Genomic DNA, 13322 nt, shown 5'->3' with positions numbered 1-13322 from the left:
CCACAGTCAGCATGCAATGCTGTAGTCATAGCAGGATACCACCACAGTCAGCATGAAATGCTGTAGTCATAGCAAGATACCACCACAGTGAGCATGCACTGCTATAGTCATAGCAGGATACAACCACAGTCAGCATGCAATGCTCTAGTTATAGCAGGATACCACCGCAGTCAGTATGCAACGCTGTAGTCATAGCAGGATACCACCGCAGTCAGTATGCAATGCTCTAGTCATAGCAGGATACCACCGCAGTCAGTATGCAATGCTGTAGTCATAGCAGGATACCACCGCAGTCAGTATGCAATGCTCTAGTCATAGCAGGATACCACCACCATCAGTATGCAATGCTGTAGTCATAGCAGGATACCACTGCAGTCAGTATGCAATGCTGTAGTCATAGCAGGATACCACCACAGTGAGCATGCACTGCTATAGTCATAGCAGGATACCACCACAGTCAGCATGCAATGCTGTAGTCATAGCAGGATACCACCACAGTCAGCATGTAATGCTGTAGTCATAGCAGGATACCACCACAGTCAGCATACAATGCTGTAGTCATAGCAGGATACCACCACAGTCAGCATGTAATGCTTGAGTCATAGCAGGAAACGACCACAGTCAGCATGCAATGCTGTAGTAATAGCAGGATACCACCACAGTCAGCATGCAATGCTGTAGTCATAGCAGGATACCACCACAGTTAGCATCGCAATGCTGTAGTCATAGCAGGATACCACTACAGTCAGGATGCAATGCTGTAATCATAGCAGGATACCACCACAGTCAGTATGCAATGCTGTAGTCATAGCAGGATATCACCATAGTCAGCATGCACTGCTATAGTCATAGCAGGATACAACCACAGTCAGAATGCAATGCTGAAGTCATAGCAGGATACCACCGCAGTCAGTATGCAATGCTGTAGTCATAGCAGGATACCACCACAGTCAGCATACAATGCTATAGTCATAGCAGGATACCACCACTCAACATGCAATGCTGTAGTCATAGCAGGATACCACCACAGTCAGCATGCAATGCTGTAGTCATAGCAGGATACCACCACAGTTAGTATGCAATGCTGTAGTCATAGCAGGATACCACCTGTCAGCATGCAATGCTGTAGTGATAGCAGGTATTACCACAGTCAGTATGCACTGCTCTAGGGAAAGCAGGTCCCACCAAAAGTAGGTATGCACCATATTATTGGTTCTTTCAGTAAAGTCACGTAGAAGGGAAATAATAAAATAATAAACATCAAACATAATATAATAAAATTCTCACGTTTAGGCCACAACGCAAGCAGCCGTCCTCAGGTGAAGAAACAGAGCTGTCGGAAAGACAGCGTCCTAACGAACACTGCTAAGCTTGGCAGCGTATTTTAAATTGGGTGGGAGGAGGAGAGCGTCTTGATGAAGAAGTTTACATAACAGAGGAATTTAGCATGTTTATGACAAATGCAGATATGGGATTATTCACTCCTTGTGGAATGTGTAGGCAGGTGGGGGGTCTCAAAGTCATATTATGTTAGTGTATCATGTAGGATTGGCAATAATAAAGGGAGATACAATTTTAATAAGAAAGAACTGCAACAGCCCAAACCACCGCGTATCAAGCTAGTGCATTATGTGGAAAATAAAAAAGGGAGTTTCTAAAGAACTATACATACCCTACTACCATGCAATAAACCGATGTGAAAAAAATAAATATAAACTACATCAATATAATCAATGTACTCAATATACTCTCCAATAATCTGAGCTGTTAACATTAAGTAACTGGGTATACACTACACTATATAATGACTACCGTGTAGTAAACTGATAAAAAACTAAAATATAAACTACATCAATATAATCAATATACTCAATATACTCTCCAATAAGCTGAGGTTACATATCAGCGGAGGAATTTAGTATATTGACGCTAAGCAACTGCAACTACCCTACTACTAACAAAAAGTCATTATACATTACAATTTTACGTCACAAAAAATATATGCCTCCAACTAAACTTTTTTCTACATCACACGACTATACCCATCATATTTAGTCAGTATAGTCGTGTGATGTAGAAAATGGCATGTCATGTTCAAGTGATGAGCTCAATTCATGTCACTTTCAAGTGATGAGTACACTGCATGTCCCGTCCAAGTGATGAGCTCACTGCATATCACATTCAAGTGGCGAGCTCACTGCATGTCTTATTCACGTAACGAGCACACTGCATATCATTAAAGTGGCGAGCTCACTGCATGTCACATTCAAGTGGCGAGCTCACTGCATGTCACATTCAAGTGATGAGCGCACTGCATGTCACTTTCAAGTGGTGAGCTCATTGCATGTCACTTTCAAGTGATGAGCTCACTGCATGTCACATTCAAGTGTTGAGCTCACTGCATGTCACATTCAAGTGATGAGCTCACTGCATGTCCCATTCATTCATGTGATGAGCTCCCTGCATGTCACATTCAAGTGATGAGCGCACTGCATGACGTTCAAGTGGTCAGTGCACTACATGTCACATTCAAGTGTTGAGCTCACTGCAAGTCACATTCAAGTGGTGAGCTCACTGCATGTCACATTCAAGTGGCGAACTCACTGCATGTCACATTCAAATGATGAGCGCACTGCATGTCACATTCAAGTGGTCAGTGCACTACATGTTACATTCAAGTGTTGAGCTCACTGCGTGTCACATTCAAGTGATGAGCTCACTGCATGTCCCATTCATTCATGTGATGAGCTCCCTGCATGTCACATTCAAGTGATGAGCTCACTGCATGTCACACTCAAGTGATGAGCGCACTGCATCTCACATTCAAGTGATAAGCTCACTGCTCGTCACATTCAAGTGATGAGCTCCTCCCCTGCACGTAGCGTGGCAACCCATGGCACCTGTTGAGTCTGGGTTCCTGCGAGGAGGTGGGAGGTGGAGGAGGTTGAGGTGGAACTGGTGGTGGAGGAGGTGGACCCCTGACAAGGCCATTTTACCCCACCCTACCTGGCCATTATAACCCCACTCTCACTGGCCATTATAACCCCACCCTACCTGGCCATTATGAACCCACCCTACCAGCCTATTATAAACCCCAGTGACACGACAAATATGGACCCAGAACCCACACATCACTGACAACTATCACGATTGGTAATACCCCTAGACAACAAAGCCGAGTCTAATTAGCGTAATTGCATAAATTGACATAATTACCTAATTTTGTAAAATTACACCTTTTGCATTTTTCATTTCATTTTTATTATTTTTCAAGACAATATATACAACAATCCTGACCCTGATGCCTGTTGTATATTTGGAGTTCGCATGTTTCTCTCACTCTCCCCTTCGTTGTGATTTTTTGCCCGGCTCCTGTTTGTCACTCCACATTTATAGTTGCTGATATAAATTGACACGTAAAATGCCACTTAATTGGGCAATCATATGTGGCCAGGTTACGTCTGAAAAAGAGATATATCTTATGGGCCTTACCTGGTAAAATAAACAAATAAGCAGGTGGCTAGGTGAGTGATTGAATGAGAGAGTGGCTGAGTGATTGAGTGGTTGAGGGAGTGAGTGGCTGAGTTAGTGAGTGGCTGAGTGAGAGGCTGAATGAGTGAGTGGTTGAGTGAGTGGGTAGCAGAGTGACTAAGCAGCTGAGTGAGTGGCTGGGTGAGTGAGTTGTTGATTGAAAGCTTGAGTACGTGAGTGGTTGAGTGAGTGGCTGAGTGGGTGGCTGAGTGAGTGAGACACGGGAAGCAAGAGGGAGACAGGGGGAGATAGAAGAGTGAGACACGGGGAGAGAAAGGAGACACGGGGAGAGAGAGGAGGGAGACAGGAGGAGGTTGGAGAGGGAAAAGCGGGGAGAGAGAAGAGACACGGAGAAAGATAGGAGGGAAACGCGGGGAGGGAGAGGAGAGAGACACGGCGACATAGAGGAAGGAGACACGGGGAGAGAGAGGAGGAAGACCCTGGGAAAAAAAGAAAGGAGGAGACACGCGGAGGAGGTGAGAGGTAGGAGGAGAGTGCGTGGAGGTGAGAGGGGAGAGATAGGAGGAGAGTGCGTAGAGGAGGCGAGGGCTCCTATAATGATGACTTCAAGGCATGCTGGGAGACAAGTTCATGTGACCCACATAGCACAGGGAGCCATCGCTGTTGGAACTGCATGGGCAGGGAACGTGGCCTCCAACCCACCACCTGCACCAGCCTCACCACCACAAACCAACAACCACAACTAGAACTACAAATTCAACCACAAATGTAACCACAAATGTAACCACAGCCACAACCATACCCAACAACCATAACCACTATAACCACAACTATAACCAAAACCAACTACAATTATAACCACACCCACAACAATAACCACAATTATAGCCATATCTATAACCACAACTCTAAGCACTAAAACCAGACACAACTAAAACCACAACCATGATATAACCACTACAACTATAACCGCATTTCCGGTTATCACAGGTGGCAACATATGGTGCGAAAGAAGTTCAACACACATACAACAACAAAATACAAAGATTTATTCTATAGCCTATAACAGACTGTTGGGGCAAGTTCTGTTAGCGAGTACCTATGGAGACCCGCAGTGTGGAACACAAGCAGGTGGGTGGCCAGCACTACACCCGACCGTCTTTGTCTCCCGAGTGGCGATGTTTATTACACACCACAACAGGTACTCATTTCAGGCAGAGTCGACGTAGGGGAAGCCCTGGACTGGTTCAAATGATCGTCACTGGTGTTGGCCGTGAGCGGGAATCGAACTTTCTCGGGTCCGTGGCGTGGCGTTCAACCGCTACTCTACTGCTCCCTACACATACAACAACCATGAAAGCCAACATAACCACCTTCACCACAACTATAACCACAAAAACATAACATAACCATCACAACTTGTACCACAATCACAATTATAACCACAACCCCAAGTATAACAACAACAATAACATAACCACAACTGTAACTATAACCATGAAAACCCCAACCTCCACGTACACAACTATAGCCACAAAAAATATACCCCCCACAACCGCAATTATTACCACAACCAAAAGCACCATAACAACCAACATAACCACCTACACCACAACTAAAACCTGAACCACCACTACAACCAGCGATACAACCACAACTATAACCACTGCCACCACATTCAAAACCACCACAACCAACATCACCTCAACCACCACAACCATAACAAGCAACATAACCACAACAACCACATTGATGCTGATACTCTAACACCACCTACACAACCACTTTATCAAGGCTCTATGTATCCGTGTGTCCATGTGTCTCCGTGTCTCCACATGTCCCTGTGGGTGGGTGAATAGATGGGTTAGTGGGTGAGTTGGTGAGTGGGCAAGTGAGTGGGTGGGTGTGTGGGCGATGGAATCGAACCTGCACCTCTGCAGTGCAAGTCCAGTGAGCTAACGACCCGCATGTGGTGGGGTAAAGTGTGGGTACGCCCACCTTGCTCCAAAACGTGGAGATCAGCGTGGAAGAGTAGACCAAATACCCTAATTAGCGGCGTCTAGTGGAGGCCTCCTCCGCCAGCACGCGATTCGCCTCCTTCACAATAAACCCTTCCTTGCAAAGATAAAAAAGTATATTTGACTGATCCCATCAGCCTCTCATCAGCAGCAATGGCTCAACTCGAGCGCCACTCTGGACCGCTTTCAACCTTCAGTGCCTCAGCAGCAGAGCCGGGCTCTGCTTGAACCGATGCCGTGAGCCCAGCAGCTGTTTAGAAGCCTACGGCTGTGGGCCGCCTTTGTCTCTCCTCCACCACTGCTGAGGTGTCCACACCATGCGAGGTTCTCACCTTCAGGCTGAGTCGACCCAGAGGAGGCCCAGGCAGCGAACCGCTTCAGAAGTTGGCGCCACGTTCACCGGCGGAAGCGGAAGTAGAGAGAGCAGCAGAAGCATCGCGTGTGTGGGAGCAGCTGAGGTGTGGATCAGAACTGTGTATTAGTGGTGGTGTGGTAGTAGTGGTGGTGGTGTTCGTGGTGGTGGGGTTGTTAGTGGTAGTGGGGTTGTTATTGGTGGTGGGGTTGTTATTGGTGGTGGCGTTGTTATTGGTGGTGGCGTTGTTAGTGGTGAGGTTGTTGTTAGGAGTGCTCTGTTAAGGCTAAATACGCGGGAGCTTTGTCTTTGGCGGTGTGAGTGGGGGAGGGGGCGTAGAGGGGGGGGGAAGGTGCTGGGGGGGAGGGGCTCACAGGATATTGCGTCACTGAGGGCGTGATCACCGAGCCCCGCCCCCACTTGCTTCTGTCGATCTTTTTTCTCACATGTGGCGGTAGAGAAGCACCGAGACGACAGAAGCAGCGACTCTCTGGAGGAAGTGAGGAACTGTAGGTGAGTGGTGATGTGAGTGGTGAGGACGTGTGTGTCTGTGTAGTGTACTGGCAGGAGGAGTGGTGGCGTTAGTGGTGTTACTGATAGTGATGGTGGTGTGTTGTGAGTGAGTCGTGACGATGTGAGTTCATGTCAGAATCAGAATATTTATACTGGAGTCAGATGAGCTATACAGCTCTTTCTCACAGATGTCCAGTGTTGTGGGTGAGTGGTAAAGATGTAACCTCGCGTTGATGTGAGTTTCTTATTAATGATGTGGGTCCGTGTTAATGATGTGGGTTTGTGATTTAAAGCTTTCGTGACTGCAGTAATTCATATTCTTAGTTCTTTCGGTAAAGTCACGTTGAAGGGAAACAATAAAATAATAAAATATATATAAAACAATAAAATTCTCACGACGTTTCGACCATAACACAAACGGTCGTCATCAGGTGTGTCTGTTTGCATAAATGTATTTATTTTTAAACGGTGTATTTATTTATTTATAAAAAACGTTAGCACCACGCGCAGCGATTTAGCAGTTTATTTAAAAGTACGAGTCCATCTATGTTCTGAAAAGAGGAGGGGGGAGACGAAACAATCATTGTATGCCGTCTGAAAGCCACTGTAAGCGTGAACAATCAATTAAAACCTGAAATGGTTTATCAAATCTTTCCAATGATTGCTAAGCCAGAATCCATCTTCTCGGTTGAAATTGTCTCTGTGCTTGTATATGTGGATAGCCTCATGAACGAATTTCTCATGGTAGCCAGATGGCTTACAAAGAACCTCTGTCTTGGAAAAGTCAATGTCATGTGAGCCTACTGAATTATAACAATAATCTGCCACGGCCGAGGTGTTGGTCCTACCGTGTTTAAGGTCTCCTTTGTGTTCACGAATGCGGTCCGAGACATGGCGTTTGGTTTCTCCAATGTAACTACTACCACAGAGGCAACTTAGTTTGTAGATATCAGGGTATTGTATGCCCGGAATCATATCTTTTACAGACGGAACCAGATCACGGATTTTATGTAATGTGTTGAAACGGACCTGGATCTTGTGTTTATTCAAGATTTTGGAGATCTTTTTTGTGATCCCCGCAATGTAGGGTAAAGTGATGGTTTTGAAAGGCTCCTCAAGAGGGTACTTCTTCATGGTTTGAGTGATAGCTTTGCAGATTGTATAGTCGGAGTAACCATTAGCCTTAAGAGCTTGGTGTACGTGCTTGAGTTCACTGCCTATGTGTTCCTGGTCGGATATGCATTGGGCTCTATGATACAGAGTCTTGATGAGAGAATTCTTCTGTGATGGATGGTGATGGGAATCCGGTTTCAGATAAGCATTCGTATGGGTAGCTTTCCTGTAGACAGAGTGGCTCATTGAACCATCAGCTCTCTTTTTAATTAGGACATCCAAAAAAGGTAGCTTGCCATCTTTTTCGACTTCCATGGTAAATCTGATGGCTGGGTGTATGGAATTGATGTGGTCGAAGAATTGGTCTAGAGCAGGCCGGCCATGTGGTCAGATGACAAAAGTGTCATCCGCGTACCTCTTCCATAAGGTTGGGCGCAGTGGCAGTCTGGATGGCGTCAGTCTCAAATTTCTCCATGAAAATGTTAGCTATAACCGGAGATAGGGGGGAGCCCATTGGGGTGCCCTCAGTTTGTTTGTAGAAAGTTCCATTCCAAGTGAAGGGCTATCCACATATACAAGCACAGGGACAATTTCAACCGAGAAGATGGATTCTGGCTTAGCATTGGAAAGATTTGATAAACCATTTCAGATCTTAATTGATTGTTCACGCTTAAAGTGGCTTTCAGACAGCATACATTAAAATTTGTCGTCTCCCCCCTCCTCTTTTCAGAACATAGATGGACTAGTTCTTCTAAATAAACTGCCAAATCGCTGCACGTGGCGCTAACGGTTTTTTTTATAAATAAATAAATACACCATTTGAAAATAAATAAATTCATGCAAACCGACACACCTGATGACGACCGTTTGTGTTATGGTCGAAACGTCGTGAAAATTGTTATTGTTTTATATATATTTTATTATTTCATTGTTTCCCTTCAACGTGACTTTACCGAAAGAACTAAGAAGATGTGGGTTTGTGTTGATGATGTTGGTTCACGGTGAGGATGAGTCTGTGATGTGACGTGACTCGTGTTGTGACGTGGGAAGCAGTGCCGACGTGCACCCTCTACCCTGTGTGATCCTCGCCTTCGTCTCCCGCTCTCCACACAGAGACCCGGACCGTGCGAGAGACGCCGCGAATTATGTGCACTCTGCACTGTTCGGACCGTGTACCAGTCGGAGCGCGGGCGGTGTTGTTGCAGTGAATGCCACGCTGCCCTCCAAGTTCGACTCCCGCTCACGGCCACCAACACTGCTGACGATTACCTCAACCACTCCTGGGCCTCCCCTTGTAGCCATAACGAGCAGCACCTACGAAGACCGGCACGGCACACGACACCAGTGTTGGTGGCCGTGAGCAGGAATCGAACCCCGGGTCGCTAGGTTCATAGCACAGCGCGCTAATCACTACACTACCGCACACACACACAGACACACACAAACACACAGATACACACACAGATACACAGACATACACACAAACACTCAGACACACACACAGACATACAGACACACACAGATGAGACACAACACACATCCGCCCTCGGGCCGTGACGTCACACCCGCTTCCACCCAGTGTGCCGCTAGAGCCACGCTGCAAGCTGCCTGCTGAGGAGCGCCTCTCTGCACGAAGCCTCCTGGAGCCTCTCTCGTAGCAGTCACCATGGAGGCTCACGGGCTGCGCAGTACTTCACGCACCCTCGTGACGCTGCTCGTGGCGAGCTCCGCGTTCCTCGCGTCTGTGCCCACGGAGGAGAAGAATTTCTCCCCTAACTGGCTGGTTAAGCTGAGGGGAGCCTGGGAGGTCCAACTGCCACAGGCCGGACAGCCTCTACCTCTCACCAAAGCGACCGTGGCCGTCCACATCAGCAACCGCCTCACAGGTCACGAAGCCGAGAGGGTGCCTCGAGTCGCTTCCTCTCCCAGCCATGGCATGGAGGTTCCCCAAGGAGGAGGAGAAGACGACGACCCAGCTCCTTCAGGGTGGACGACCTTCATGGAGATGCTGCACAGCGGGCCGGTGGCCATCGCCTACGAGGTGGCGAGCGCGGGGATCACCCTCCTCAGCCTCGGAGTGGCGGCTGAAGAATGCAGTGGTGAGTGCCGACTTCACGCTCACACAGGCCATCAGCGTGGCACCGTGACATACACCACATGCAGAGACACCACACGCAGAGATGCATCACGCGTACAGATCACTCGTGCAGATATAAGAATCTCACTCGCATACACCACACACACAAGTATATATCACATCCACGCACACATCCTAGACAAAGTCGCATATGTCATTTGGAACAAGCAAACACCTTGCTCAATTAAGTATACTTAAAAATTATCCACTGCAACTTTAAGGGTGTTTTTTGTTACTGGCAGCGTGGCATTTGGGACATGTGCTGGACTCAGCTGTCCTTGTGCGGCGTTGGTGAGTTGCGCTGGTGCGGACAGAACAATGTCCCCTAGCCAGTAGAGTCAGAACAATAATATTTTTTAATGGTTGAGGAATCCGATGAGCTATAAAGCTCTTTTTCACAGATGTCCGGTAGGGGCTGGTAAGAACGTTACAACAACAAATACTACAAAAACATGTAATAGTGCAAAGTACAAGAAAGGTTAACAAATCACCCAAACACAAACAAATAAAACTAAACCAGCCCCATCATACTCTTTGGTTCTTTCGGTAAAGTCACGTAGGTATAAAATAAAGTAAATCACGATGTTTCGGGTGCAACACAAGCGTCCATCATCGGGTGGGGAAAGCATGGTCTGCTGCTGAGGCAGACTGATTTATTTGATTTTATACCTACGTGACTTTGCCGAAAGAACCAAAGAGTATGGATTCCTGCAGTCACGAAAGCTTCAAATCAAGAACACCCCCATCATACCAGTCAAAGCCCACTGAGGTACTAACTTATTTTTCAGATGGAACCTGGTCACAAATGAAAGCTCAACCTCGTTGTAAACCGCGCACGCACGTGAGTGCAAACCGCTACTGTAGGCGATTGCGCAGGTACGCGAGCGCTGGGCACCACCAAAAATAGTCGTGTAGGCACGCGCGTGCTGAACAATACTGTAAACGATCGTACAGGTACGGACACCAAGCACGCTCTACTCCTTTATTCGCCGCAAACAGCCGCGTGTGCGCGCGAACACAAAACACTCTCCACCCTCCTCTTCACCCTCCAAAGGAGCACACGAAACAGTTTATTCCCCTACCAGTTATTTTATTTACCGCAAGCAACCCGTTAAGCTACGCGTAATTGTGTGGGTCAGTGGATGTCAGCCTATTCCCCTTGAGATCCTAGACTGTATTTCCTCTGCCTATCGCTCTGCTTTCTACCCTCGATCAAATAGCCCAAACTTACCTCTCTCTCTTACTCACGTGTACTTCCACTCTGCTGCGCTGGAAGCTGTAGAAAAGCGATCAGTAGAGGGTTGAGCCTGGCTGCGCTGAAGTGCATCACGCGGACGTCTCGAACGGCTAACTCCCCTCCTGCGTGGACCGCGATGATCTTGAAGAACTGCCTTGCTACCTGAATCCCCCTCCCTTTATCCCACCTACAACAAAGGAATTTCGCCGTTTCGCTCCCTTGGCCTCCCGTCCAATCAGGGGCTCGGATTTTCCCACCCTTCGATACCCGGATCCCAACTCGGGTGATGTCGCCGCAGTGATCTCTCCGACATCCGCTCTCTGTTCTCCCGCTACCAGTCCACTGACCCGTGCTTGTGTGTGTGTGGTTCCACTCGCGGTGGCTCGATGGCCCTTGCCGTGACCATGCAACTTTAATATTAGGTCCCGGCGCCGCAGTGCATGTCAGCTACAGGGGGAAGATCGCCCAATTTCCCGGCCGCAGGAAACCATGAAGATCGATCCCATTAGGGACTTCTGGAAAAAAAACCTATCGGCCGGGTGACCTCCCCTCCTGGCTCTACGTGGGGCGTGTGTGCGTTCGTGCGGGGGGAGGGGGGGTGGCGAGGGTGCACCGCGTTGGCGTCGGCATCCCCCGGTGGCAGCTTCACGGCGGTGGGCACGGCCTCGGCAGAGCGGCTCTGCTGCGGCGGCCTCACGACTGTGCAGTGGGCAAAACGCGGACGTCTGAGAAGGCACCAGCCCCGGGAGAGTGGCGGGAAATCCGAGGCATCGGTGACGGCGTCGCGGCGGTGGGCACGGCTCCGCTGGAGCGGCTCCGCTGCGGCGGCACCACAGATGACGGTTCCCCAAGATGGAGAATACCCGTCTCCCTCAAGGTGGACGACCTTGATAAAGATGCTGCACAGTGGGCCGGTGGCCATCACTTACGACGTGGAGAGCGCGGGGATCACCATTACCAGCCTAAGAGTCTGGCTGAAGAATCCACTAATAAGAGAGAGAGTATGCTGGCGTCACTGTAACATAGAACATCAGCAGGACACCACAACAGAGACACCACACCCAGAGAGGCATCATGGATATAGATCACTCAGGCAAATGTCATAATCTCACATGCATAGATGACACAAATCAGAATCAGAATATTTATACTGGAAGAATCCGATGAGCTATTAAGCTATTTTTCACAGATGTACAGGAGAGGCAGGTTAGAACGTTACAACAACAAACAATAAAAAATCACACTCACATCCTCGACAAAGTCGCACACATTTATTACAAGCACACATTGTTCATGTTGGTGGATTACAAATAGTTGTCCGATATTTGCCACTGAAAGGCAGGTACAACACTCGTGCTCAATCAATGGTGGTGGTGTGGCAGATGGCAAGTGAAAAAAACATATTTGAGTGGAGTGACCAACAGGGGAAGAAGGAGACTGCAATCTCTTGCCTCTCATAATGATTTTGTTTCCGGTTTTAAACAGAAGTCATCGCAGCGCAGACGAGTTTACCGAAGCCGCTACATGAGAGGAAATTGGCTCGGAGCAAGTGCCACCCCATGAAAATCAAGAGGACCCATAGATCCCTAAAGACTCAACTGGATGGCTGCTCCATGATGAATAGCTCACCAACACTTACCAGCGCACCCACCAACAGCACCACTTCTACCAACACCACCACTCCTACCAACACCACCATTCCTACCAACACCACCATGACAAACCCCACCCCGAAAAACACCGCTATCTCGACTAACACCATCACACTTTTAAATACCAACACCTCTACCAATACTATCCTGACTAACACCACCACCCCTTCCACCCCTACAAACCCTACCAACAGCATTTTCTCCACCTTCACTACCACCCGGACCAACACCATCATCCCAGCTGAGTGTGAGTGGTGTCACCTCATGATAATGGCCCGCATCAATGCCCGCCGCACTAAAATAAGCTCAATTACCCCTACCAGCTCAATCACCAACTCCACCGCTCCTACCAACTCCGCCACTTTGACCAATCCCACGTTTACCAACATTACCTCCTCTACCCTCACTACCACCCCTACCCACATCACCCCAGCTGAGCATGTGTCCAGCCTCATGATCATGAGGGAAAAGAGATCACTCTTCATGGCTGGATGAATGCCTGCTCCACCACTCCTACCAACTCCACCACCTCTACCAACCACACACCTACTAACACTACCTCCTCTACTAACCCAACCCTGACCACCATCACTTCCTCTACCCTCACCACCACTCCTTCCCACATCATCACCCCAGCTGAGCGTGAGTCCCGCCTCGTGATCATGAGGGCAAAGAGACCACTCTTCATGGCCCGGATCAATGCCTGCTCCACCACTCCTACCAACTCCACCACCTTTAGAATCCGCACACCTACCAACACCACCACCCCTCCCAACACCGCTACCCTTACCAAACGCAACTACTCCGA

The 13322-nt window shown here is 48.3% G+C and overlaps 1 protein-coding gene across 3 annotated transcripts; it reads left to right on the top strand.

Moving 5' to 3' along the window:
* The first annotated feature begins 5201 nt into the window (after positions 1-5201).
* On the top strand, positions 5202-13010 carry LOC142923007 (uncharacterized). 3 transcript variants are annotated; one of them, XM_076063945.1, is made up of 4 exons: positions 5202-5968; positions 6326-6375; positions 8602-9587; positions 12348-13010. In XM_076063945.1, exons 3-4 carry the CDS (start codon positions 9155-9157, stop codon positions 13007-13009), a joined length of 1095 nt encoding a protein of 364 aa, XP_075920060.1. In that variant the 5' UTR covers positions 5202-5968; positions 6326-6375; positions 8602-9154; the 3' UTR covers position 13010. The 3 variants fall into 3 exon arrangements, with proteins under 3 accessions (XP_075920060.1, XP_075920059.1, XP_075920057.1); XM_076063944.1 differs by having other exon boundaries at positions 6321-6375; XM_076063942.1 differs by lacking the exon at positions 5202-5968 and having other exon boundaries at positions 6210-6375.
* The last annotated feature ends 312 nt before the right edge of the window (positions 13011-13322 follow it).

This window comes from Petromyzon marinus, unplaced genomic scaffold, assembly GCF_048934315.1.
Source record: "Petromyzon marinus isolate PM22_M1 ecotype Great Lakes invasive population unplaced genomic scaffold, UKy_Petmar_22M1.pri1.0 PM_Scaffold_247, whole genome shotgun sequence".
NCBI classification, from domain to species: Eukaryota; Metazoa; Chordata; class Hyperoartia; order Petromyzontiformes; family Petromyzontidae; genus Petromyzon; species Petromyzon marinus.
This window is presented reverse-complemented; position numbering and strand designations above follow the sequence as displayed.

Excerpts from the sequence above, each read along its gene's own strand:
- LOC142923007 (XM_076063945.1), top strand. The coding sequence starts at position 9,155 with ATGGAGGCTCACGGGCTGCGCAGTACTTCACGCACCCTCGTGACGCTG. Across the intron at positions 9,588-12,347 it reads GGCGGCTGAAGAATGCAGTG|AAGTCATCGCAGCGCAGACG; the intron begins GTGAGTGCCGAC and ends GGTTTTAAACAG.